At 51.0% G+C, this 23997-nt stretch overlaps 2 protein-coding genes across 8 annotated transcripts in view; one reads left to right on the forward strand and one right to left on the reverse strand.

The window, feature by feature from the left end:
- Positions 1-211: 211 nt before the first annotated feature.
- Positions 212-20060, forward strand: STK25 (serine/threonine kinase 25). The gene is made up of 11 exons (XM_080604984.1): positions 212-592; positions 6361-6591; positions 8147-8203; positions 9265-9373; positions 10534-10691; positions 10960-11145; positions 11322-11467; positions 12127-12241; positions 12532-12603; positions 16183-16319; positions 17892-20060. Exons 1-11 carry the CDS (start codon positions 563-565, stop codon positions 17929-17931), a joined length of 1281 nt encoding a protein of 426 aa, XP_080461110.1. The 5' UTR covers positions 212-562; the 3' UTR covers positions 17932-20060.
- A 1263-nt stretch (positions 20061-21323) lies between these two features.
- The window catches only part of FARP2 (FERM, ARH/RhoGEF and pleckstrin domain protein 2), a 79990-nt gene continuing 77316 nt past the window's right edge, over positions 21324-23997 (reverse strand). For all 7 annotated transcript variants that reach the window (XR_013955136.1, XM_080604972.1, XM_080604968.1 and 4 more), the window contains one exon: positions 21324-22991. Coding sequence is in view for 6 of the 7 variants with exons in the window: in XM_080604972.1 (XP_080461098.1) it covers positions 22901-22991 (91 nt within the window). In the remaining variant the exon portion in view is untranslated. The remainder of the gene's footprint in view (positions 22992-23997) is intronic.

Consider the following 23997-nt stretch of genomic DNA (forward strand, 5'->3'; position numbering starts at 1 on the left):
TGCTGGGCCGTGTAGTCCCCACCGCCCGCCCCGCCCGCGCCGCCCACCCCCGGCGGACTCTCCGCCCCAGCAGCCCTCGCGCTGTCCCCTCCCCTCACCCCTCCCCTCCCGCTGCCCGCCGGGCTCTGTAGTCCTCAGCGTCTCCCCGCGGAGCGCGCGGCGCGGCGGAGCGAACTACGACTCCCGTCAGGCCGCGCGGCTCCACCTCCCCCGCCCCGCGTCGCCCTCGGCGCCGTGTTGTTGCGCTCCCGCCCCCGCCGCGGCCGAGCTCGGTGTCCCGGGGCGGCCCGGAGCGGGCACGGGGGGGCGGCGGCGGCTCGGCTCGGCGCGGCAGGGCCCGGCATGGCGCCGAGCCGCGCTTCGCGGCGGCACCACCACCACCATCACCACCACCGTCGGCCCTAGGGGCGGCGGGGGCCCTGAGGGAGGGCCCGGGCGGGTGAGGGTCGGTGCCCGCGGGGCCTGTGAGGGGAGCCCCGGGCTCGAGCCGCCGTGAGGGGAGCGGCGCCGTGAGGAGAGGAGAGCGGGGCCGGGCGGGGCAGGGCAGCGCCGTCCCGCCGGCATGGCGCACCTCAGGGAGTTCGCCAGCCAGGTAAGCGCGGCCGCGTGTGCCGGGGCCCGGCAGCGCCCCGGGGGGCAGGGCTGCGCCGTCCCCTGGGCATGGCCGCGCTCGGCCCGCTGCCGCCGCCCGCCGCCTGTGGGGCCGGTGCCGGGCCGGCGCCGAGGGCGAGGTGCCGGTGGCCCCCCGTGAGGCCCGCCTCTGGGAGGGGACGAGGGAACCCTCGGCTCCCTGGGGCTGCCGCGGGGCGCTGGCAGCGGGAGGGCTGAGGGGGCGGGCGGTGCGGGCACCCCTTGCGGAGAGGGGCCGGGGGGGAGCAGGGCCCGGAACCCCGGCACGGGAGGGGTCCGGCGCGGAGCCGAGAGCTGCCGCCCCGGGGGGTGCCCGCAGGTCCCGCTGTGACGGCGCTGAGCCGAGGGGACGCGGGGGGGTGGTGGCCCGGCTCGGGGCTGAGGGCTGGGCCGCGGGAACGGCCTCGGCTCGGGTCTTCGGTCCCCCGAACCTGGCTGCGAGGTGAGCTTGGCGACTGGCAGGCGTCAGCGCTGAACGCGGGGCTCTTTAAAGCGCGGTTTGGGAGAACTTCGAGCGGTTTTCCTTGCTGCTCCTAGGTGTGGTACCACAGCGCTGAAAGCTCCGGTAGTCTGAGGCGATGCTTTCTCCAGGCCTCTTCTGATTTAAAACTGATTTGCGATGCAATCGAGTTTGCGTGCTGTCTTTCACATAAACCCTGTCCCTAAAGCGCTTATGGAATTAAATGCAAATATAGTGCCTGGTGAGTCATGGTGCAGGGAGAGGGCTGAAGGGACATGGGAAGGATAGGATACTGTCTGGCTGAGGCTGAGAACTGAGCTCCGTAGCTGCGCAGTGGGTTGCTCCAAAGGTTTTTGTACACAGTACTCAGCAACGAAGCTTATCAGAGTTCCAGGGGTCTAATCCCTGAATTGTGAGTGTCAGGCACTCCCAGATCTTGTCATACCGTGACTCTCTGATCCTGGGATAGGAAAGCAGTCTGTTGTCCATCCCTTGGGTCTCTTCAGGAATCCTTGGTGGGATCTCATAAGCTGTTTAGTCGAGGCTCGCTGGCAGAGCGGTAGGAATTGGCCTGAAGTTCCCTTAACCACATTTTAAGGAGTAGTGGGGAGGTCCTGTGAAAATTGTGAGGCTGTAGGACTTGGACTGGGATGTCCGGGGCTCGAGGCGTGTTGGATTCCCTGTTCTGTTGCCCCTGTGCTGAGTTACCTGAGGCACGTTCTGAAGCTGCTTTACCTCTGTGCCTCTGCTCTCCTGCCTGGGCTTATCAGGCGCTCTTTCTTTTCGCGGTTGCCCTTTGCTGTGTACATACAGCACAGCGGGCCTCTGGTCTTTGTTGGGAGCTCTGTCTGCTGGGTGCTGTATTTGTATTACAGTGTTTAAAGCTTAGAGGCCAGCTGTGTTTCCAGTTTTGTTGTTCCTTTATGTGACCTTGAAAAAACCTCTCATGTTCTCTGGCCAATGCTTTCCAACCCTGAGGCAAAAGAATGCTGTCTGTGAAGCAAGCTGGGAGTCCCAGACAAATTAGTATATTTGTGTTTCAAAGTGTTGAACAGGAATTCCCCTCTTGCTTATACTCCAGAAGTCCAGAACTGTCTCAGGTTCAGCAGTTGAAAAGAGGTGTGCACTCATTTCATATTGGGAAGCTTAAAATGTTTCCAGATCCAAACTTGATTTCCCTAAAGAGATCGCAGTGCCTGCTGCAGACGTCTCTGATACGTAGCATGCAACGAGTAGAGATGTTGGGTGGGAAGCAGGGAAGGAGAGGAGGCAACGAAGGAAAGAAGGTCAGAAGCTGAGGTTTGTTAAAACCAACTTCACCCTTCGTCCGTGTGTGGCAAAGGAAAACGATGTTTGCTTGTTGGGCTGGTTGGGAGGTACTGCTGTCAGAAGTAACGTTAAATGCTGCCGTGGTTCCACATAAATCTCCGGAGGCTGCCAAACTCCCAGTGGGCTCCAGTTCTTAAAGTAGCTCAGAAAGGGACTTGGCAGCACCTTCTCTATTACAGACTTCTCCCACGTAGAACAGCGATTCTGGGCCTGAACGGCCCCGGACCAAGGAGCTCTGGCTTCCAGCAGGGTGCAGGCGCCTCTCTGCGCGCTGCGGGTGCAGGGCTGACTGGCTCATGATGCCGAACACAGCTCTTGCAAGCTGGACGTAGCCTGGAGAGAAGACCCTGTGGGGGTTCCAACAGTACTTGCTTCTGTTCCCAACACACGGCTCATCATTCCAGGTTGTAGCTGTGAAATGAGGGCAGATGTTTGTCCTTCTCTAGCCTCCTCTCAGAGCTCGGGGGTGTCCTGCCGCTGACCGCCTGTCTCTGCAGCTGGAGGTGGCAGAGCTGCCAAACCCACCCTTTACCCGTGCAGCAGCTGGTGTTGCTGCCGGACTTGTCTCACAACACGCCACGATGCTCAGTTCCTGACGGCTGCAGGGAGTCGCTCTGCTTTAAAACGTGGCATCGTCAGTCACGATGGCAAACGCCCCCGTACCTGCCGTGGCAGGGCGTCCTTCCTGCGCTGCGAGATTAGATCCTGGAGGGCGCAAGCAGAGCGCGTTACCTGCAGGTTGTCCTCATCCCTCTCCTGCTTGTGCTTTTCCTCTTCCTGCGTGTACGACCAAGATACTGCCCTGGGTGTTCTCAGAGCTCCTCCGTGCCTGTCTCCGAGCCATCTCTAGCGTCCGACTGCTCTCAACGGGGAGAAACAGCGTGAGACCTTTTGCCCCAGATCTGCTCTGTAACTGGCATTCAGGCAGGCAAAAAGGTGCGCTGAGGCGATGGTTCCTCAAGAAGCGCCGCGTGCAGAACGAGGAGCCGCAGTCCGTCAGCTCTCCTGGCTGCGGCCTGGAGCTCTGCTTCGCAGCCCTGCTGGGCTCTGTGAGCGCTGATGGAAGTGGAAAGGACCCAAGCCGGTGACCAGCTGCGAAGCTGACAGATGCTAAGGAGCTTCTTCGGGTCACCTGTGACTGTTCATTGCAGGCGGGAAGTGCTTCATCTGGCTCCTGTTACTTTCTACGAATGATCATTTTTTCGGGTGTCTTTGGAGCTTTTCGGCTCCAAAGCACAGATTTGCAGCCAGGGCAGAAACGTGGCAGCTCCAACAGGAGCTTTAATGGACGAGAGCTTCTGAGCAGGTGTCCCGTAGACAAGTGTAATTTCGCCTGGCACCGTTTGTCGTGGGAAGTCAGGGTTGCCTCTACCTCTTGCTACCTGGCCGTGTCTTCCGTGGCATCCGTGATGGTAGTTCATAAGGTGTTCCGCTGGGCAGACAGCAGGCTGCTGGAGTCGAGGATCGGCCTATTTTTCTGTTTCTCACCCCACCGCCTCCTTTTTTTCTTTCTCCCTGTTTAGAGAACGTGAAGAAATTCATTAACGGACTCTGGTCCGCAGCAGGAGTCCAGGATACTGTAGCGGTGGCTGGAGCGACTCCTTCCATCAGGTCACGCTCCTGCCGTGTCACCTAAGGTCTTTGAAGTGTTTCCAGGTCAGTTTTGAAGCGCCAGGCACTGACAGGGTAAATGCAGTACCTACAAGTGACCCTGTTCCCCCCTCGTGTGACGGGCTGTGTCTCTTCCGCCCATCAGTCCCTTGGGCAGAGTTTTCTTGTGCTCGTCAGGTAGGTCTGTCTGCTTCACCACCTCTGCCACCTCCTCGTTCCTCAGAAGACGTGATAAACCTGCATCTAAGTAAGTAAGGAAGCTTGTTCAGGAGGTTGCCCAGGATTACAGAGCCTGCAATGCAAAGTGCTGGTTGTCCGGGAGCCGACTGCAGCAGCCAGTGCTCTTCTGCTTGATTTCCCACTCCCGAAGAGTTTCAGTCCTTGTTCTTGGATGTGCCGCGTGAGGCTGAGAAGGGGAGCAGTAGCTTATACCTCATCGTTTCTTTTTTTCTTAGAAAAATGATCGAGGGAGGAGGAGAGGAAGGTTTCCTTGCAGGATTCCTGGGGCTCCTGCGGAGCCGGGTGCTGCTAGGAGACGATCCTCTTTCTCTCCCTGACGTGTGGAGAGGCTGATGTGGCGAGTGGCATTTCTGCAGCGCTGCGGGAGGCTGCAAGGTGACGTCTGGGCCACCCTGCTGCCCCTTCCTGTGAAGTCGGTGGAGAGGCGGAAACTGCTGCTGGCTTTTTGGGAGCCTGGGTTAGCCAGACTGTTCTCTCCTGCGCCGCAGCCACCGTTCTTGTGTTGTCTTCTGGCATTTCTCAAGCTCAGACCCTTTCCCCATCCCCTCTGCGGTCCCCGTTACTCATCTCCAGCTCCTTCCATCTCTGCACATCCCCTCCGGTCTGTCTGCGGTGCGCTCGTTCGACGCGCAGCCTGTTTGGGTGTTGCCGTGGATGCAGAGGGATATTTGGTCGTCCTCCTGCGCCTTGGACTGGAGCACCCACGGCAATCCCGCTGAGCGAGCTGCCTGTGAAGCTGACCCCGTCCAGCGACGCGCCGGGTTAGGAAGGCAAACCACCTGCCGGGGCCGCCTGGCTTCATCATTAAGTGGCACCCAGGGCTGCTCGGTGGTGCCCTGCTGCTGGGACCTGGCGGTGGGTGCAGAAATGCAGCTGCCCTGCTCTCAGATAAAATCTCTGCTCAGCCCAAGGTCCTCGCAAGGGAGCGGTCCCTCCGGGTGACGTCTGTGAGGTGAGACGGAGAAGTGCTGGGTGCGGAAAACTTGCTCCAGCAGCTTGCCTGCTTCCTGCAAGTTGGGCCATATTTTCCATGTTTTTTTTTCTTTAAAAAAAGACTTTTTTTTTTTAAAGGTAGAAAACCTACTCACAAAGCAGAGCAGGACCTCCTGGTCTGCAGCTGGACAGAATGAAACCGAATCAGAAAATCATTCTTCCCTCTCTTGTCCGTGTTTGTCCTATGAAGGAGTTAAACTTTGAAGCCCAGCTGCTTTTTCAGAGGCAGTACTTCTCTGAGGAGGCCATTGGTAGCCTCCCAGAGGATGTGCTTATCTCAGGAGGGAAATGCTCCTTGCTCTTGCACCTGGGGGTGCCAGCGAGAGCAGAGGCTGTTCGGAAAAGCAGGGCTGCAGGCGGGGTGTCCGTTCAGCTCCCCCGTCTCCTCTGGGGTGGCCGCGTGCCTGGGCTCCGTGCTGCTGGCCCTCCCGAGACGTCAGGCTCCGTCCACAGACGTCTGAGGAGAGGCTGGGTGCTGCCTGACGGCAGGGCAGACGGCTGGTGGGAACTGGTGTTTGTGTTCCCAGCACACGTTACCCTCCACGTGAGTAGGGCGAAAGTCTTTCAAGTCATTCAAACCTTTGAATGCAGGAAGGCAAACTGGAGAAACATCCTCCTGAACCTCCGCTGGCCTCTCGTTTGTGTCCATTTTCTCACCTCAGCCGTTACACGAAGGCTGGCTCTGGTACACCTTGCCTGCCTTTTAGTCAAACACGGATGAGCGCTCGCTCGCGGAGCTGCTTTGGCACCAGTTCGGTGCCTGCGATTGAGCTGCAGGCCAAAGCAGTCCTGTCCCAGAAGGGCTGATGCCGTCTGCAGGGGTGCTTGCTGACCTTCTCCTTCCTGGCTTCTCTCCTCTTCCTCCCCCGACAGTCTGCAGGGGCAGAAAGCCCGTGGAAAGGCCTGCTTTGGTTCTCACCTTGGGTATGGTCAGCAAGTAATTTCGGCACGTGGAGACCGTTTAGCGTACGGGGGTGAATTAAGTCAGGGGAATTACGTGGCGTGGGCAGGGAGGTGCGATGACAAGGGGGCTGTGCGGGTGTTCACGGTGCTCTGCCCTTCTCGCTGACTTCTCCCTTCTCTCCCTCCTGGTCTAGCACTCCAGGGTGGATCCCGAGGAGCTGTTCACCAAGCTGGAGCGGATCGGCAAAGGATCGTTTGGCGAAGTGTACAAAGGGATCGACAACCGCACCAAGGAGGTGGTTGCTATCAAGATCATTGATCTGGAGGAGGCGGAGGATGAAATTGAGGACATTCAGCAGGAGATCACGGTGCTCAGCCAGTGTGATAGTCCCTACATCACCCGGTACTATGGCTCCTACTTGAAGGTAGGACAAAGCCGCGGCGATTCTTTTGCCAGCAGTTTGGGAGCGGGTGCTGCAGCTGGTGGTGGGCAGGTGCCCAGGCCGTAAGCGTCAGCGTGGCTCTGCCCGCTGCGTTCATGCGGTTTTAATGCAAGGTTGGGCTTTGAGGCACTTGCAGGGCACGTGGAAGTGAGGTTCCTCAAGTGGTCCCAAGAGCACTGCAGGGAAGAGCAAACTTTGTGCTGAAGAGCTGGCTCCATCCCTGGTTTGACTGTTCTGGAAAGGAAATTTCTGGAATGCTTTTTGGAAATACCATGGTTTTAAGGTTGTACCGCTGAGGGCTTTATATTTCTAGAAGGATCCAGGCTGACTCTGGAAAGAAGAAGAGCTTGAAACCGTGCATCATGGTCTTGTGATCGTGTGATACTTCTTCCCAACCCCCTGCCCTCCCAGACAACACAGCACCAGTTACTTTTGGGTACATAGCGCATGGAAATCCTTGCCAGGAAGGGGAGTGTGCTGTTCTGAGGGGAATGCCTAGTTCTCTGCTTTCCAGTGGGAGCTTAGAGCACTCCCTCCGGTAGCACACAGCTTCCTCAGTATGAAACACTGCTGCCCAAACCCCGAACTGCCCTCTGGGCAGTGCTGCCCATGTTTCCACTGCCCCAAATAGGCTGCCAGAGCACTGGATATTGTGGATGGCTCAAAACCACGAAGCCAGTTGGACTTCCACTGCAAACTAGCCTGCAGGCGGGTACAGGGCAGCACTTGCAAATCAACCCATCAAGGACTGCAGCTCTCTTGCAGCGGTCCTGGCCTTGCAGGGAGTTGTGTGGTGAGGGGCTGCAGAAGTGTTGAAATGAGCAGGATCTGAGTCCTTGAAGGAGCGGTGAAGCAATAATAAGGTATTGCTCCCACTGAAAACAGGTTCGGGAATCCCTAATGGAAGCTTGTAGTGGTGATCAAAGTGGCCGCTGCGTGCCAGCTGCTGGAGGTGTGTATAACACTGAGTCTGTAAACGCAGCTCTTGACCTCTTTGTACCTTGATAATTCCTTACATACTTCTCAAGGGCGATAGTGCGTTTTCTCAGCCTTCTGCCAAAAACACCGAGAAAGCTGTGATTTCATGAACCTGCTGCTTATCTCCTACCGGTATCTGGTGAACCTCGGTCTGGAAATCTCTCCTCTGGGGAGGAAAAGAGCGTCTTGCTGACTGTACCCTTCAAGCTGGCAATCCCTTTAATGAGATCAAAGGCTGCAAAGCTCCCCTGTCACTGGCAAGACGTGCTTGATCTTTAGGGTGATGATGAATGGCTCCGGCCTGACAATATGCATATCTCTAGGGGCTGTGTAGTCTGGTGTCTGTAGTGGCACAAAGCTTCTTCAGATAGAGCTGAGGACCAAGAGAAAGAAATGTCGAGGGCGGGAGCAGGTCCACTGCTGTCTCTGAGAGCTGTGGTGTGCAGCATCTCTTAGACTATATACGGGGGCTGTTCACGCGTCTCGCTGCCTCGGGTGTTGTACTTGTCTGCCCGCTCTTATTACTGTCTTTGCTCTTGGCTTGTGCTCTTGCTTGCAGGGCACTAAGCTGTGGATAATTATGGAGTACCTGGGAGGAGGTTCAGCCCTGGATTTGGTAAGTACGTGGTAAGCTGTGGATCCCCAGAAATGTTTGCTGGAGCCTTGGTTTGTGAAATGCCCTCAAGCCACGCGCTCACTTGCCATATGACATCTTTTTGACGGCCCTGTGCCTGCAGGGTAGGCAGTGCAGGGCAGGGGAAATGTTTGTACTTCGACAGCTGAGCTCCGTGCAGTTCTCCAGGGTGCTCTGCTGCTTCACAGTGGAAAAAGCCAGTGAAATAAAATTTGACAGCAGCAAGTTGGTTTTGAGCAACACACATATATAGCTCACCCAACCAAAGTTATGGGTCTGGAAAGAGTTTTGGGGATTGTTTAGTGCTTGCATGGCATCAAGGTCAGAAGGGGTCTGGTCTACGATCAGGATTTCCAGGTGTTAAACAATACAAATGTCTAGCAAGCTGCCCCAGATTTTATGGGAGTGCAAATGCAGAGTAAACACATGAAAAAAGTTCTTCTGTGCTGTATTCTTTCACAGGATTTTGCTTTTCTCCTTGGGACTAGAAAGCCTGTTTTTCCAGAGCAGTAACTAAGGTCATACAGTGAAAACTGCTGAGCCTGCACTGATTTGGAGGTAGGGTGCAGTTAGGGGGACCTGTAATCAACAGGAGGCAGGACTAGTTTAGAGGAGAATTCATTAAAAGGAGGAAAGCTTTGGTACAGTACCTTACTGCCCCATAGCCAGAGGGGAAGAGTTCTCCCTGGTCTGTTGCAATGGCTGAAATTCAGCCCTTGCATGCTAGCAAAGAGGTGTATGATCTGGAGAAACTGTGAAGATGTTCTGTTCATCAGTGTATTTCCAAGTCAGAGCGAGACACGAGCGTCCTGCTGTTGTCTGGGAAGCCTTTAACAGGCTGACAGAAAGTCCTCCAAGGATTTCCATTTAGTGTTGGCAGCACAAAGTCCAACGTTCTGCTTGCAGTGTGTGCACCAGGCTGTACAGTAGGCGCTTCCCGCTGAATATGACCTGCTTGGCAAAAGGTTTCCGGGTAACAAATGGAGAGGCTTGTGAATCCAAGGCATTGCTCACCCCTAAATCATCTCCCTGCCCTTTTTCAGCTAAAACCAGGGCCCTTGGAGGAGACTTACATAGCTACTATCCTGAGGGAAATCCTAAAGGGCTTGGATTATCTACACTCTGAGAGGAAGATCCACAGGGACATCAAAGGTAAGAGGAATATCCTTTACAAGAAAGAGAGGCTTTACAAGAAAGATCTCCACCAAGACAGATCCCAAAGTGTTATACAGAACTAATCAGAGAGGTTTCAAAGACTCTCTCCTAGTACTGCTTTCCCTGTTGGGTTGCTTGTTTCTGAATCTGGTGTTTGTCACTTTATTGCAACTCATGTTTTTTGTCTGTAAGGTGTAGAGTAGCAGTAAGGATCTGTAGCTCTTTGGCATTTGCTGTTTGGGCAGGCAGGGGGACTTAAGCAAGGAATCAGTGAATGGTGTGCTCAAATATCAGCTGGCTCCCAGTTACGTCTTTACTGCTGGACTCCACGGCACGTGTTTGCTGGTCATCGTGTAGAGAACTGTCCTTACGCAGTGTCCAAAACCCTAGAAAATCAGGGTAGCCTGTTTTGTCTTACCCCGTTACTGATTTTCCTAGGCACTGGCTCTGTGCAGCGCACCCGAGGAGCAGTCTCGTGCTGAGCACGGGGCACCAAAGGAAAGCAGGAGGGCAGGAGGACAGTGCTGTGTAGGTGGTGGCCGGAGCAGGGTGCTCAGCGCTCCGACCCTCTGCAGGAGGGCGTGTGAACAAACAGCAAAGAAACCTCATGCCATCTCAACCAGGAGATGGGTAGGGAAGATTTCATTGCATGTGTGAGACCGAGAGTTTGTAGTGCTGCAAGCTTGCAGTCCTACAGCCCGTCCCCTCCCCAGGAACCTGAGCAGTGCGGCTCTCTTCCACTGAGTGAGTGGGAAGCAGTACAAGGCCAGGACGAGTGAGCTGCTTTGAAGGATCTGCAGTTTAACTTGTGCTGAATGTTGCTCTGAAAAAAAAACATCAAAACCATTTGAGGTATCTCAGGCCAAATTGCCTCTTGTTGGCAGGAATCGTATCTAGTGATTGTGTGGCCCTTCATATCTACTCCTTGCTACTGCCCCAGAAATATTCCCCTTCTGATCCAACCAAATCTACAAATTTGTTCCGTGTTACCCAGCAAAGGTCAGAACGTGGGAATGGATCTGGTACTGGAAATCCAAACTGAGAGTTTTCATGGGGCAAATGGGGATGTTACCGGAGGTCCCTTCTCAGTACTCAGTTCTGTGTGGGTTGCAGATCATTCAGAAACCATTGGACTTAATGCTTATTTGTGTGAACAGCTGCCAACGTGCTGCTTTCGGAACAAGGAGATGTGAAACTGGCTGACTTCGGGGTGGCCGGACAGCTGACAGACACGCAAATCAAGAGGAACACCTTTGTTGGGACTCCATTCTGGATGGCACCGGAGGTTATCAAACAGTCTGCTTATGACTTCAAGGTGAGCTGGGAGCAAGAGACCAATTGCTGCTTGGTACTGCTCTGTGTCGTGCTAGGGTTAATACAGGGACTGGAACTGTTGCTTGTAGCAAGAACAATGCTTTCCTACTATGGTTCAGGGTCTGTTGGAGAAATTTGTCTGTTAAGCGTGAAGCATCCTGTCTGATTTTATGTTATGAGCCCTTCAGCTGTGTCAAAGCTGCATGGTTCCATGTTGTAGAATTGCTCCTTGCTCTTTTCTGCAGTCACTGTTCTTGCTCCTCTCTCAGGCAGACATCTGGTCCCTTGGAATTACAGCCATTGAACTAGCAAAGGGAGAGCCTCCAAATTCCGACCTGCATCCTATGAGGGTTCTCTTCCTGATCCCCAAAAATAACCCTCCAACACTCGAGGGTCACCACAGCAAGCCCTTCAAGGAGTTTGTGGAAGCCTGCCTCAATAAGGATCCTAGATTTGTGAGTATTGCTGTCCACCTCAGAACCTGGGTAGAGTATTTTAGAGGCAATGCATCCTCTCTGCTGGAGAAAAAGAAGTGCTGAGCTTGCAGAGTGGACAGGGGAGCCTGGCAAGTACTTGCATGTGTAGTGTACAGACACTGTTAGGTGCAGATTGTTTTTCTTATTTGTTCCAGAGGCCAACAGCTAAAGAGTTGCTAAAGCACAAATTCATCACACGCTACACGAAGAAAACCTCATTCCTAATGGAGCTGATCGATCGGTTCAAGCGCTGGAAGTCAGAGGGCCATGGAGAAGATTCAAGTTCTGGTGATTCTGACATGTACGTGTATGTTCCCTGCAGAGGGTTGTCCCTGCTATGCCGGGCGTGCCAGGGGCAGCCTGCTGCAGGCACCTTGGGTCCTTTGCCCAACCTGGGGTGGAGATCATATGTAGCTCGGGGAGGCCTGTGAGCTGCTGCTGATGGGAGTCGGTGACTGCTGCCTGAAGGAACAGGCTTTCACCTCCTCCTCAGGGGGACCTGGTAGTCTGTACTCCTCTTACTTCTGCAGTCCCTTTGAGTATAAGAAACCAAAAGTATTAAGAAGAAACATCTGTGTGTAACTAGTAAAACAAGGCTCTTGTTGCCTATATTTTATGCACCTTCAGTTAAAAAAATAGCCTTTCAAAGAGTTGTAGGCTTTCTAACTGTGGCAACAGGTTGTGTATGTGGTTTTGTGTGTTCATGTAGGTGAATTCGTAAGGTGGTTGTAGTGATTTGGAAATATATATTACTTGGCACAGGTCTGTGACGCTGTATATGGGCTGTAGAGACTGACATGGTTTCTCTTTAGGATTTTCTCTGGGGTAGGGAAATGCTTGAAGCCCTGTGGTGATGTAATGATCAAGTGAGGGAGAGCTTGTGCCTGTGGGAATGTGTGGGTAAAACATACAGCGTACGGAGCTGAGGCTTTGTCTTGACCTTCCCCTTTCTGTTTGCAGTGATGGAGACACAGAGGATGGAGACCAGGGTCCAATCTGGACATTCCCACCAACTATTCGTCCCAACTCCTTGAGCAAGCTGCACAAAGGAATGGCTCTGCATGGTTCCCAGAAGGTCTGTTTGCCATTGCTTCCTTCAGAAGTGGGCTGAACTAAAACAAGCTCCGAGGGTCTTGGGGAAACTACCAGTGGCTCATGTTCTAAAACTTCCTGTTGTCTGCTATCAAGGGCTAGTGCTCCAGAGCTGCATCTTCCACATTCTTGGGGTAATGCAAGCTGTAGTTTTCCTGAGACCTGATGAAGGGGCTGCTGTTGAGGTGCTGAGAAATTATCAAAGGCTTAGTGGTTTGCGTGCCCTGGAAACCGTTGCCTGTGCTTGAAACTTCTTTTCGTGTTGCTTTCTAGCCTACGGAGCCCATCAAGAGGCAGCCACGGTCACAGTGTCTCTCCACGCTTGTTCACCCAGTCTTTGGGGAGGTGAGTAGGAGACTTTGCTGTCTGTGGTGGCTGGAGATGAAGAGATACCTGCTGTGGATATGTGAACGTGAAGGGTTTGGAGAAGGGAGGTGGGGTGAGGTAGCTAGTTCCTTAACACCACTATCATACAACCACAGAACGGTTTGGGTTGGAAGGGGCCTTTAAAGATCACTTAATTCCAGAGCATTCTGGATGTTTTTCACTGGATTAGGTTGCTCAAGGCCCTATCCAGCCTGACCTTGAACACTTCCAGGGCTGGGGCATCCACAGCTTCTCTGGGCAGCCTGTGCCAGTGCCTCACCGCTGTGAAGCATTTCTGTCTCTGTTCAGAGGTCTGTGCATTGTGTTGGGAAAGTCAGTGTGTTCCTGGAGTATCTTTTCCAATGCACTTGTGGTTGTGGAAGCACAGTGTTGTGTTGTCTTCCAGTGAGGGTAAGGTACAGGTGTACCTGGTTTTTATCTGCATTTTAGGCTTGCTAGTGCCTGGGCAGCTCTGAGCCCTGCTGTTCTGGCCTCTGTGGCTGAGTGCAGCTCCTGTGAGGGCAGGCAGATAGTTGAGCTTGCTGTCAGGGTGTGATCCCAGCTCTCACGCCACCTGCAGTTCCACCCTGCTACATGCAGCTGCCCTCAGCAGAGGCACTGAGGGGAATGTGATCAGACCATGAACTGGCTTTGCTAATTTCTAGGCTGTCTTCTTGATTTGTAGATGTCTGCTATTGCTAGCATGCCAAGACCAAGGTGGTACCTGCTGTATGGTGTCTGGAAGGTGGACAAAGAAAAGGGTTTGGGAAGTCCACCCTGTTCCCTTTCCTTGCTTTGTGGATGTGGAGTTGAATTAAAAGCTACGATTATTGACGGGATAGTTTCAGTAATTGTCTTTCCAAGTGGCTGATGTTTTAAGGGAGCAAAAAAGGAAAATGATCATCGGGGGTGGCTACAGGCTGCAGCTGCTGTCCCCAGCAGGACAGTAGGAAATGAGGCTCTGCTCAGAAAGAAAGAACTTACACAGCCACCGTGTGTCAGGGTCCTCTGCCTCTTTTCTTGAGGTGCTGGTGACAGAAACCCTCTCTCATCATAATGACTTGCTCTTTTCTGTATCCTGATGCTGTTCCAGGGTGGCCCAGCACAGGGCTGAGCTTTTTTCAAGGATGGTCTCTGGACTTGAACTTTCTTCTCAGGTCTAGTGCTGTGTGGAAAGAGGGTTTTGCAGGGCAAAAAAGCAGAGGCTGTTCTGAAAAGCAGGCATTTGGTGCTCTTGAGGCAGCACTGCTTAGGAAACTGAGAATGTTGCTCACTGGCCTCTTCTGTAGTCCGCTGGGCTTGACTTTCAGAGGCAGAAAGCCTAGGTGTCATAGGCCTAGACCTGTGTGGTGAAAATGGGTACTCCTGGTTTCTGATGCAGGCAGTTTGTTTATACAGCACAGTCACTGACTGCTGCTCAGTCCTTTCTGTTTAGGAGCCTTTTAGGGGGGGCACTTGGAGCTACGGGCTCTTCAAACCAATGAGAGCATCTTTGTGCTTCTCCTCACCTACCTTGCTGTGCCGGTTCCCTGTGGGAGGTGACTTCTGGGCCTTTAATTTCTGCTGCTTTGACTCCCTTGCCCCAGGTTCGCTGCCCCTTCCCTCCTTGGATTAGACTGCCCATGGCTCTGCCCATCCTGCTCAGCGAGGTCAGGTACGGAGGAGGTTCTGAGCAGTCCTGAAACAACCTGGCTTCTGTGTGCAGGAGCAGGGGCTTGGAAGAAAACTTTCCTCCAAGTCTCATAGGAAATCTGCTTCACTGCCGGTTGTGCACGTTGTTCCTTTCAGCACTGGCTTCCTCCCAACAGCAGGTTTCTTCTCCCTTGTATTAGTGCCTCTTAGATCTGCTGAGTTTTGAACACGTCTGTCCGTAACAGGGCTGGAGCTGGGCTTTGGGAATCGAGGTCTTAGTGAGATGCTGCTCATAATCTTTTATACGGCTTCCCTGTGTCTGTATTATTGGATGTTAATGCTGAAAATGACCCACAGGGGGTCATTAACACAGAAGTGGGCGGTTGCAAATCTGGAAGCCTGTCTGCTCCTTCCGGGGAAGAGAGGACAGGCTCTGGGTGAAGCGTTCGGGCTTGAGGGCCAAGCAGTGAATAGCAGCCGACCCAAATGGCTTTGTGTGGCGCAGCTCTCAGCCCCCTGCTAACCTTCAGAGAGCTCTTCTGCAGTGCAGAGCACAAGGTAGCACAGACTGCACACCTAGCTAGAGGTCAGCGGCCTTGCCTGTCACCCTGGGGGTGACCCTCACAGGGTGACGATGAGCTGAGCTCACCTGTGGGACAGGCCCCGGGTCTCCTTTTGACCCTGAGGCAGGCAGCCTTTGATCAGGTGGACATCAAAGCAAATCCTTGGCTTTAGCAAGGATGCTGTTAGCTAAGAAACGTGTCCTTGATGTGCAGCTGAGTTGCCCTCCATGCCCCCTGCCACTTCTGAATGAGCAGGGGAGCGTGCAGGTTGCTCCCGCAGCTGAGGCTGTGTCCCTGAGCAGTTACCCCGCTGGCGAGGCAGCAGCTCCTGGCTGGCAGCCATTTGTTTCTGCTGGGGACTTGGGGCACAGGGCTGGCTCCAGCTGGGGGTTAGCATTCATGTTTTCTCCTGGGGCCAGAAAGCAGGACAAGGTGAGCTCTAACAACAAGAAAGGCTGATCCTCAAGGTGCAGGCAAAGATTGTGACGCTTATGGAAAGCTCCTTAATCGGCACAGCCTAATTGAACCAGGCAGTGGTTAGCTGGCAGACACTGCTCGTTCAGCAAAAGGTTTTGATTTTTGTTCAGGTCACTGCATAATGGTGCACGCTGGGAAGGGGCATGAGTTGCTAAAGTGGAGAAGGTGGGGACATGTAGAAAATAGGACTGCGGGTTTTCCAATGACACACTCCTTCAGGCTCAACATCAAGATTTCTGTAATGATGGAGGTTTAGCTATTTCAAACTGTAATGATGAAGATTTAGCGACTTCAGATTAACAACAGGAATCATGTGCAAGCAGACTTGCTACTGCTGAGGCCCCCTGAGAGCGTGCTAAAAATGATAAATGCAAACAGGCTTTTCACTTAGGTCATACACTGCACGCAGAGGTCTTGGTGTGTGGGCTTTGTTCCTCAGTTCCCTTGGGAAAGCTCTCTCTTGGTGAGGAGTAATCCTGGCCTTAGGGTATTTTCTACCCTTTCTTTCTGGAAGCCTTTGGCATGAGTCTGGGTGCTAAGCTGTCCTTAGCAGCAGAGGTGACTGTACTGGTTCAGATATGGCTGGAGTTCTTTGTTGTGTTGCTGCTCATGTGGTTTTGGGGCTATTGATCCATTGCTAATATTGTTTAGGTTGTTTAGCAGTACATCAGAGCCTGCTTTGTAAGGACTTCAATTGCTATTAGAACCTGGAGGAAAGCCTGAATTCCAGACATCAGGCTTCCATCTTCTTGATTGCAAAAAGACTTTTTTTTTCCCTGAGGAATGCGGGTGTCCTCCTGCACCCTCGTGGAATCATCCTAAAGGGGAAGGGGACTTAATGTCTGCACTGCCTGACAAGCTAACATGCTGTTCCTGGGTTTTGCAGCTTAAAGATAAGCACAAGCAGACTGGAGGCAATGTGGGAGCTATGGAGGAGCTGGAGAACGCCTTTAGCTTGGCTGAGGAGTCCTGCCCAGGCATCTCTGACAAACTGATAGCACACATGGTGGAGCGGGTACAAAGGTGAGTGTCCTGGAGAGCGCAAGCTGAGTGGAGCTGGAGTGAACTGCACCACGGTCATACCCTGTAGCATACCCTGTAACTATGTTCAAGTTTGCTACTGAGCAGTCAAGGCATCTCAGATGTGAATACTGATGACAGTTGACCCAATAGCCCGAGTCACTTCTTCTAAGTGCTTTTCATTTAAAGGAAGCAGTTCTTCCTGCCTCAAGTCCTTTCTCACATTGAACAAGTTTCTGTGGTGTAGGTGGAAGTAGCAGAGCACAGAAAGATGCTGCTGCTCACCTTCATCCTTCGTGTGACATCGCGGTGGTCCTGTTACCCATGTGGGGAGGACAATGCAAAATGTCATCAGGATCACTTCTGGAATATGGAACACCTGATTCATTGTAGGGAATGTGCTTTATTGCACTGCTTGCAGTCGGTTGTTTTGCTTGCTCAGTTTCATGTATCAGGAATCTTTATTTCTATTGGAGGGAATTAGTTATTAAGCCAGTGAAGGAGTATAGTCCAGTAGAGTTAAGCTCTGTGCTGCTCAGTATATGCTGTGCCACATTTGCCCCCACTACTAGCACCATGTTCAGTCACATCTGTGTAGTGCAGGCAACAATGTCAGGTCCTGCTCCCAGCTTTATTAGGCTTTATTTAGCATTAATGTGGCTTTTCTCCCTTTCACAGCAGGCCACCAGAAAATTTCCCTCTTTCCTTACTAACCAAGAAACTTTACTTCTAGCTTGCTAACCAGTGAGGGGCCAAACGTTAAGTATCTTGCTGTTTGTATGACCAAAGGAGCCACTCTGTGCTCTGGATGGTAATGGAAATACAACCCAATCCATACATCTTTGAACTTGGGCTTTCTAAGCTTTTATTTATGGTGGTTTTAAGCTGGCTTAGTTGCTGCCTTGTAGCTGAAGGGGCAATTGGAGGCTGTCAAGTGCAAAAAAAAAAAAAGCGTTAGATACTAAGGACTGGAAATGCTGACCATCCTCGAGGCTTTCTGTTACTAAGTCATTAAAGCTTTCAAGCAAATCTACTGTGGGTCTGCTCATCCCTCAGAGCAGGAAAGAGAGCTCTCTTCTCTGTTGAGAGCACAGAGGTCACAGAATGAATGTGTCCTGCTGATGCTTGCAAAGGTTTTGGCCCCTGGCTGAGCAGGGGATGCTCAGATGTGCCTGGGGTGACTGCAGATCAGCTGGGCAGTGTCACTGACTCGTAGCAGCCTAGCAAGGGCAGTGCAGGATGGGGCAGAGGCATTAGGTTGGCGCTTTCTTGGAGGTTTGTAAAATCGCAGAGCCACTTTTTTGTTTCTTGCTGTAAAACAACAATGCTCCAAGTTTCTTGTTAGCCTCAACTTGAATCTTAAAGGCCTGTGGAGAAAAAAAAGCACCTTCTTGGCTGTTTTGTTAAGTTGTTGTTTTTCTTTCAAGACTTACAGCTTTATCTAGATAGAAAAAATTAGACTTGCCTCTCAGTCCCCAGAGAGGGCAGCTGGTGCAGCGCGCATGAGCAGCCTTCAGGTGAGGGCTTTAAATGGGCAGCAGTGACCTGCTCCTCCTGTTCTGTTCTTCCTTGCAGGTTTTCACACAGTCGGAACCACCTGACCTCTGCCCGCTGACACAGACATTCCCTGCTGCTGTTTTAAGGGGGGGAAGGATTTTTTCCAGCTTCATAAGAACCACATCTCTAATCCAGACCACCATCTGCTGTTGGATATAACATTGTGTTACGGACTCCAGGACATTTCAGAGCCTTCATATTACACGTGTTTCCATGATAACCCAGGGTGGGGTTCGCAATGCAAGTACAATTTAGACCTTTTGCAGAGCCCGTGATGGGTGGTCTAATTGTTTTTACAATGTAATCAATGCAGTTTTTAATTGTTTCCCTATGGATGTATCCATGTTGGCTTGGTTTGATTCACAGCTTGTTACTGATAAATGGCCTCCTGCTGGAAGAAGGGGAGATTGTCTTCCCTTCAGCTATGTTTCAAAGGCAAGTCCGATGGGTTTAGCCTCCAGCCCTTCATAAAGAAGTGTTTGTGAGCAGTAATGTGTGAGTGCAGGTATGTTTGCAAGCTCTAGATGCACTACAGCCTCTGGGAAAGTTAGAACAGCTCTCCAGTTGTTCTGGAGGATTGTTTCAACTCTTTCATACACTAGTAAAGAGAAGCTTTTAAATTACAGCAGCAGACACGAAAAAATGTGTAGGTTGCTGCTGCTCTTTCCTAGCTTGTTTCACAAGAGGATGGGTTTGTTTACTGCTGCTGTTTTGGCTTTGGGACGTCATTTTGTATTAAGCCTTGGTTTGTCTAATTCAGGCAACAGCAGAACTCGCCTTGGGTCTCTAGTGGCTGGGCAAAGTGGTTACATTTGGTTTGGGAGCTGCTGGAGTTCTTTTCCTTGGTGCTTTCTGCAGCTGAAGTGATCAGATACTCGGCTTTTGGCAGTCGTCACCTTTAAGCTCAGTGAACACCTACTGCATGTGCTCAAATGTTGCAGAAGGATTAAAAAGGGAGTGGAGGGGAACAGGACAGCCAGCGACCAGTAGTGCCAGGGCTTCAGTTCTTCGAGAGGCAGTACTACACAGTGTAGCAGTTCTTAAGGCAAGATGCCAATTGGAGGGCTAGCAGCAATGGTGTCTGTATGCTGTGGTTGGGAGTTTGCAAAAAAACCTCTAGCCCTCTCTCCTCTTCTTGTCGCTTTACTGCTCTTCCTTCAGCCTGGGATGTAATCCTGCTGAAGCCAGGGCTCTGCTCCAGTGTGGTGGTGTTTGCTAGCAGAGAGATGAAAGTATCTGCGGCCCTATTGCCTGCTTAGAGGTATTCCGGTGGAGCCATCCCAATTAGCTTTGCTTTCTATATAGTACTAGTTTATAAAACAAGTTTTTAATTCGGATTGATACAATCTATACTTTCAAGGTCTAGAAAAAGACTTAGGATAATAACTTCTGATAGCTGGTTGCTTAGCAATCTGCTCTCTAATTGTAAAGGTATTCCCATTAAGTCAGCAAGACCTTAGACATGCAGATCTTTCTGTCTGTGTTTGTGTGTGAATGATGTGGCTCACCCCACAGCCACTGAGAACAAAAGCTGCAGCTGTTCAGCTTTTTTTTTTAAAGACAGATAGGCCACAGTGTTAGTAGTAAGGCTTGGTTTTTGGTACTTTGAGTCAGACCTGCAGATTGTAAGTGCTGGGCTAAAAGTAGCTCAAAAGGAGCATACATTCCCTCATCCCCGTGTGCTGCATTCACTTTAGCTTATGCCTGTCCTTTGCTGTTCCTCTCTGATGGGTAAATACAGGCTTAGCAAACACTATGCTCTCTTCTGGCAGAGAGAAGGTGCTGCTGTTTCATCTTGCCAGACAGCTGCTGCGGAGTGGTGTTTCTCTGTGAGGTGAGCAGTCTTGGAACCTGTATTTATGAAGAACAGAACAAACCCATTTTTTTGCCTCTGGAGGAGGAGGAGAAGTTGTTAATGTACAGAAACAAAACTTACTGAGGTGGAAGGCAGAGGCTGCAGCCTAGCAGAAAGGGCTCCTGCTGCTTTTAAAGTTGCTGTTCATGACGGTAGCAAATTGTGTCAGTAAGGTACCTTGTATTATTACTCACATGCACCGCAGTGTAATGAGTAATTTTTTTAAAGGAAACAATCCCCACAAACTTTGTCCAGTATTCAAAGCAACAATGGTTTTAGTTTTTAAAAACGTTGAAAGGGATCTGCCACTTTCAATAAAGTAATGAAATGAAGGAGGTTGGTGTAACTTTTTTCTTACTAGGTAAGAAGTATTCAAGCTGTGCTTTCTTTGTATTGTGTGGTCTTCCCCTACATCGTCCAGCCTTGTGTACTACTCCCAGCAGTGACTTTTCTGCCATGCAGCAGTGAGTGGAGGATCAGTTGATGGTAGGTGTTCAGTCTCTGGATTAGCCATGCAAGTACCTATGAGTTCTGTACTAACACCTTCAGGGTGTATCCTTCTGCTTTGTTCTTTGGTTCTTTTTCTAAATGTCAAAAGCTGTTTCTCCATCTCATACGATACGGAAACAAGTGGGGGTGAAAAGATTACTGGAGCATGCAAAAAATGCCTCCAAGCTGCTTGCTTAGGGTGAGGCTGGCTTGTTACCATTCATGCAGCGTCTGGTAACGTGGGGTACACCTCACAGTTTAATTTTTAAAGTGTGGTGCTAGGGAGAGGGACTACTGGTTTATGGAGGTAATTTAAAAAAAAAAAAGTCTATCCAATTTTCAGAAGGTAAGCTGTCAGCTATTTCACCCCAGGCAGAAAAGGCTTTGTGCTCCCCCTCTCTCAGAAATGTGCATTTCTCCACCTTTCCTATCTTCCTCTCTTCTGGCAGTTAGCCATGTATAATGTCACAGTATACGTGCCAGAGCACGTGAACCCAACAATGCTGCCTTCTGGCAAGCACAGCTTGCTTTTGGGGACCCCAGGGCCTCTCTACTGAGCCTGCTGCTACACAGCTGCTTCGGCTCCAACCCTTAAGCCTTGAGCTGCTCCCCCTCAGCTGGTGCCACTGAAAAAGGCGTGCACTTCTGTCCTGGGGGTCAGTGCTGGCCCTCTGCTGGCTCACAGCTGGTGCTGGGGGAGCTCAGAACCATAGTCCTGGCAGCCTAGTGAGTGACTCAAGCCTGGTAGCAATGTTTTGAACTCTGGTGCTAGAAAGCTACAGTAAGTGAATGCCCCTAGTGGCTGTTGACAGGGAACCTGTTCCTGCAGAGGTTCCCTGCAGGAGACCAACAAATGGTCCTAATTGCACAGGGACGTTCTCATTAAAGAGGAAAATGCTCCTGCTGAAAGACTTCAGGTGTTACCTTGACAGAGGCATAGTCAGCACCATCCAGGAAAACCACCGAAAGCAAAAACTCATTAATCAAGAGTGAAATGTCTTTGGTTGGGGCTGAGAAAAGCAACACTTCTGTGGCGACGCTGTCCCCTCTCGCCGAGCGTGGCCCTTGGCAGGGAGAGCGAGCTCAGGAATAAGAGGCTGAGATAGTTTTATATCAAGATGCTGTTTACTTTCAACAGTCATTCAGCGAGATTATAACATATCTAGTCAATCCACATGTGTACACCTATGACAGTTAATTTTTTTTAAAAAGACACTAATAAATTAAGTACATATAACTTACAGGGACAATGGTCATTGTGACAGTGGTAGTGAAGAGTGATCTGCAGCCACCTGTCTTCCCTACAAGGCAAATGCCAAGTGAGCAGTCTGGAAAATTCCTCTTAAGCCTCCTACCTGCAGTCTCATAGACCACAACCCTAAAATAGCCTTGGAGAATGCACAGGTCGGCCTCTGTATGTCCCGTTTCCTCCATCCTCACAACAAGCAACACTTTCTTTTTTCTTTCACTACACTACTTCCTTGTTCCTTTTTCTACTACACAAATACTAAAATAAAAGCTCATCAAAACCATGTCCAACAGCATTTTATGGCATTTACCTTACTTCAGTCCATCTGTAGAAGCCAACAAATACGACAGCTTTACAAAAACAGAAACTGCAACCATTTCAGCTTTAATACAGAGATTTAATAGAGTCCTCACACACTAATTCTCCATCTAGAATCCAGTGACTTTTACACCTTCATTAGAAATGGAAGATGGATCCCACCCCATATTTAAAGGTATGAACAGGGATTTTCAAAAGTCTTTACATAACACAGAAGCACAAGCAACAGTGACTTTCAGAGAACCTTGTTCTCCTATATTGCTTAAATGCCTTGAAAATATCACCCACATAAGGGTGAAGAGTGTTTGCCATCCCATGCCTTAAGTAATGCCTACTACAGGATAAAAGAACTCTGGAGCTGTGATATGAGAATAGCAAGTGACCCTCTCAGCATGCACCATAGCAGAGTTCGGAGGAAAAACCATGCACCCTACCTGTATCAACCCACAATATACTGACATCTCAACAGCTTAGTTCATTGCTCCCCCTTCCCCCAGAAAATCCTTGCCTTGGCAGCTTCCAAGTAGCAGAATTGTTCTATAAGAGCTGCTGTTTCTGTTCCCAATGAACTCTTTAAGCTATATGTGTATCTGTGGGGCCCCCGTTAGTCTAAGGCAAGTGCGCCGGCAGGTTGACGTTAACAGCAGCAAGAGTGGCTGGGCAGGCAGCTGCGAGCATCAGGGGAAGGGAGCTGCTGGGAGCCAGCAAGCCTGACGCCAGCACCTGGGAGCTGATCACACCACTGGCAGCTGCTGGTTTCCTCCCACATATGCCGATCATCCAGTCAAAACGTAAAAACAAGGTGTCCTTTGCCTTCAGGGCAGGCAAGGGTGTTAGGGTACAGGTACAACTGGAACAATATACCTTCCACAGTGTGTGCACACCAAAGCTCTGCAGTCGTTAGGTTCTCTCTAAGTGGGTTCAACTGGAGCAGACTTGACCCTCTCCCATACCCTTTGGAGTGGATGTGATCCCTGTCTGCAATTCCCTAGCTCCCCCGTTCCATACCAGGTGGAAATGAGCTTCCTGGTTCTTTGCTTTCTCAACTCCAGAGACTCCTGTTTCCACCTGCCTCCTTTCCTGATGTTTATGGCAGAGATCCAGCTCCGCCCCCCTTCAGTCTGAGTGACTATCCTTCTTGTCCTTCGGAAGCAAGAGACTTGACCTTGCAGGAGAGCTGGTTGCCCTCTTGATCACCTCCATCCACCTGGCAAGAAAGGAGTAACAGGGCATTAGAAGTGCTTAGCCCCTCCCTCACCGACACAATCTCATGCTTTTGTTATGAGTAGGATTACTTTTACCAAACCTCATGAAATATCTGTTTCCCACCATAGAGTTGTGGCAAATACACTGCAGAACATGGCTGCCTGTTCAAGGAACAGCTCTACAATGCTTTGAGCTCCCAGGAGCTTTTATTAGAGCAAATCATGTTCTCTTATAACTGTGCAGAAGGTGTTTAGCTGAGGAGGACGAGCTACCAACATTTTTCTTAGCGGTATGGATTGTTTCTTACAATCAGCTAGGTTACAGAATTGCTCATATGGAATAAAATGAAGCAACAATGAAGAAAACAAGACAAACAGCAACTGTGAATTACATTTTTTCCCCTTGAAATTACTCTCTGAAACCAGTGGATTAAAGAACACAACTCTGCTGTCTCAGGTAACTGATATGCACGCTGCTCACAAGTGTGTGCTGCTCTTCCCAAGGAAGGGGAAAGTACATGGTGTTTTCTCTTTCTCACTAAAAGCACACTCAAACAAACAAGCAAAAACCCCAAGAAATACCCTGCAAGGCAAAAAGCAACACAAGGGTTTTAAACAGCTAACGTAATAGCAAAGTTTTGTATGTGATGGATTTTAAACACAATTCACTTTGGACTGTATGTGTAAGCCCCTGATAAACTTTATTACAGAGAAAGCAGTAAACTGAAAAGCACCACAGCACTCACTGTTCTCAGCCTTGTGTTATAACTTCTGTTTCTTTGGAGACTGAGAGGAGGAAAAAGAAAAGGTATTCTTACCAGAATTTTTACTGAACTATAAATCTGACTCCCTAGACCCAGTGGGGCTGAGCATCTCACAGCCCTTCCATCCATGTTGCTCCCCAGCCCCAAGAAAGCTCCAGACTCTGGAGAGAAAGCAGAGCCCACAGCTCTAGGTGTAACCACCAGCCTTTCCCTGCAAGGATAGCAGTTCTGGTTACGGGTACGA

Source organism: Anser brachyrhynchus (genome assembly GCF_964034855.1).
Source record: "Anser brachyrhynchus genome assembly, chromosome: 9".
NCBI lineage: Eukaryota > Metazoa > Chordata > Aves > Anseriformes > Anatidae > Anser > Anser brachyrhynchus.

Coding starts and splice junctions, on each gene's coding strand:
- STK25 (XM_080604984.1), top strand. CDS start 563: ATGGCGCACCTCAGGGAGTTCGCCAGCCAG. Junction 593..6,360: donor TCAGGGAGTTCGCCAGCCAG/GTAAGCGCGGCC, acceptor CTCCTGGTCTAG/CACTCCAGGGTGGATCCCGA. Junction 10,692..10,959: donor AGTCTGCTTATGACTTCAAG/GTGAGCTGGGAG, acceptor CTCCTCTCTCAG/GCAGACATCTGGTCCCTTGG.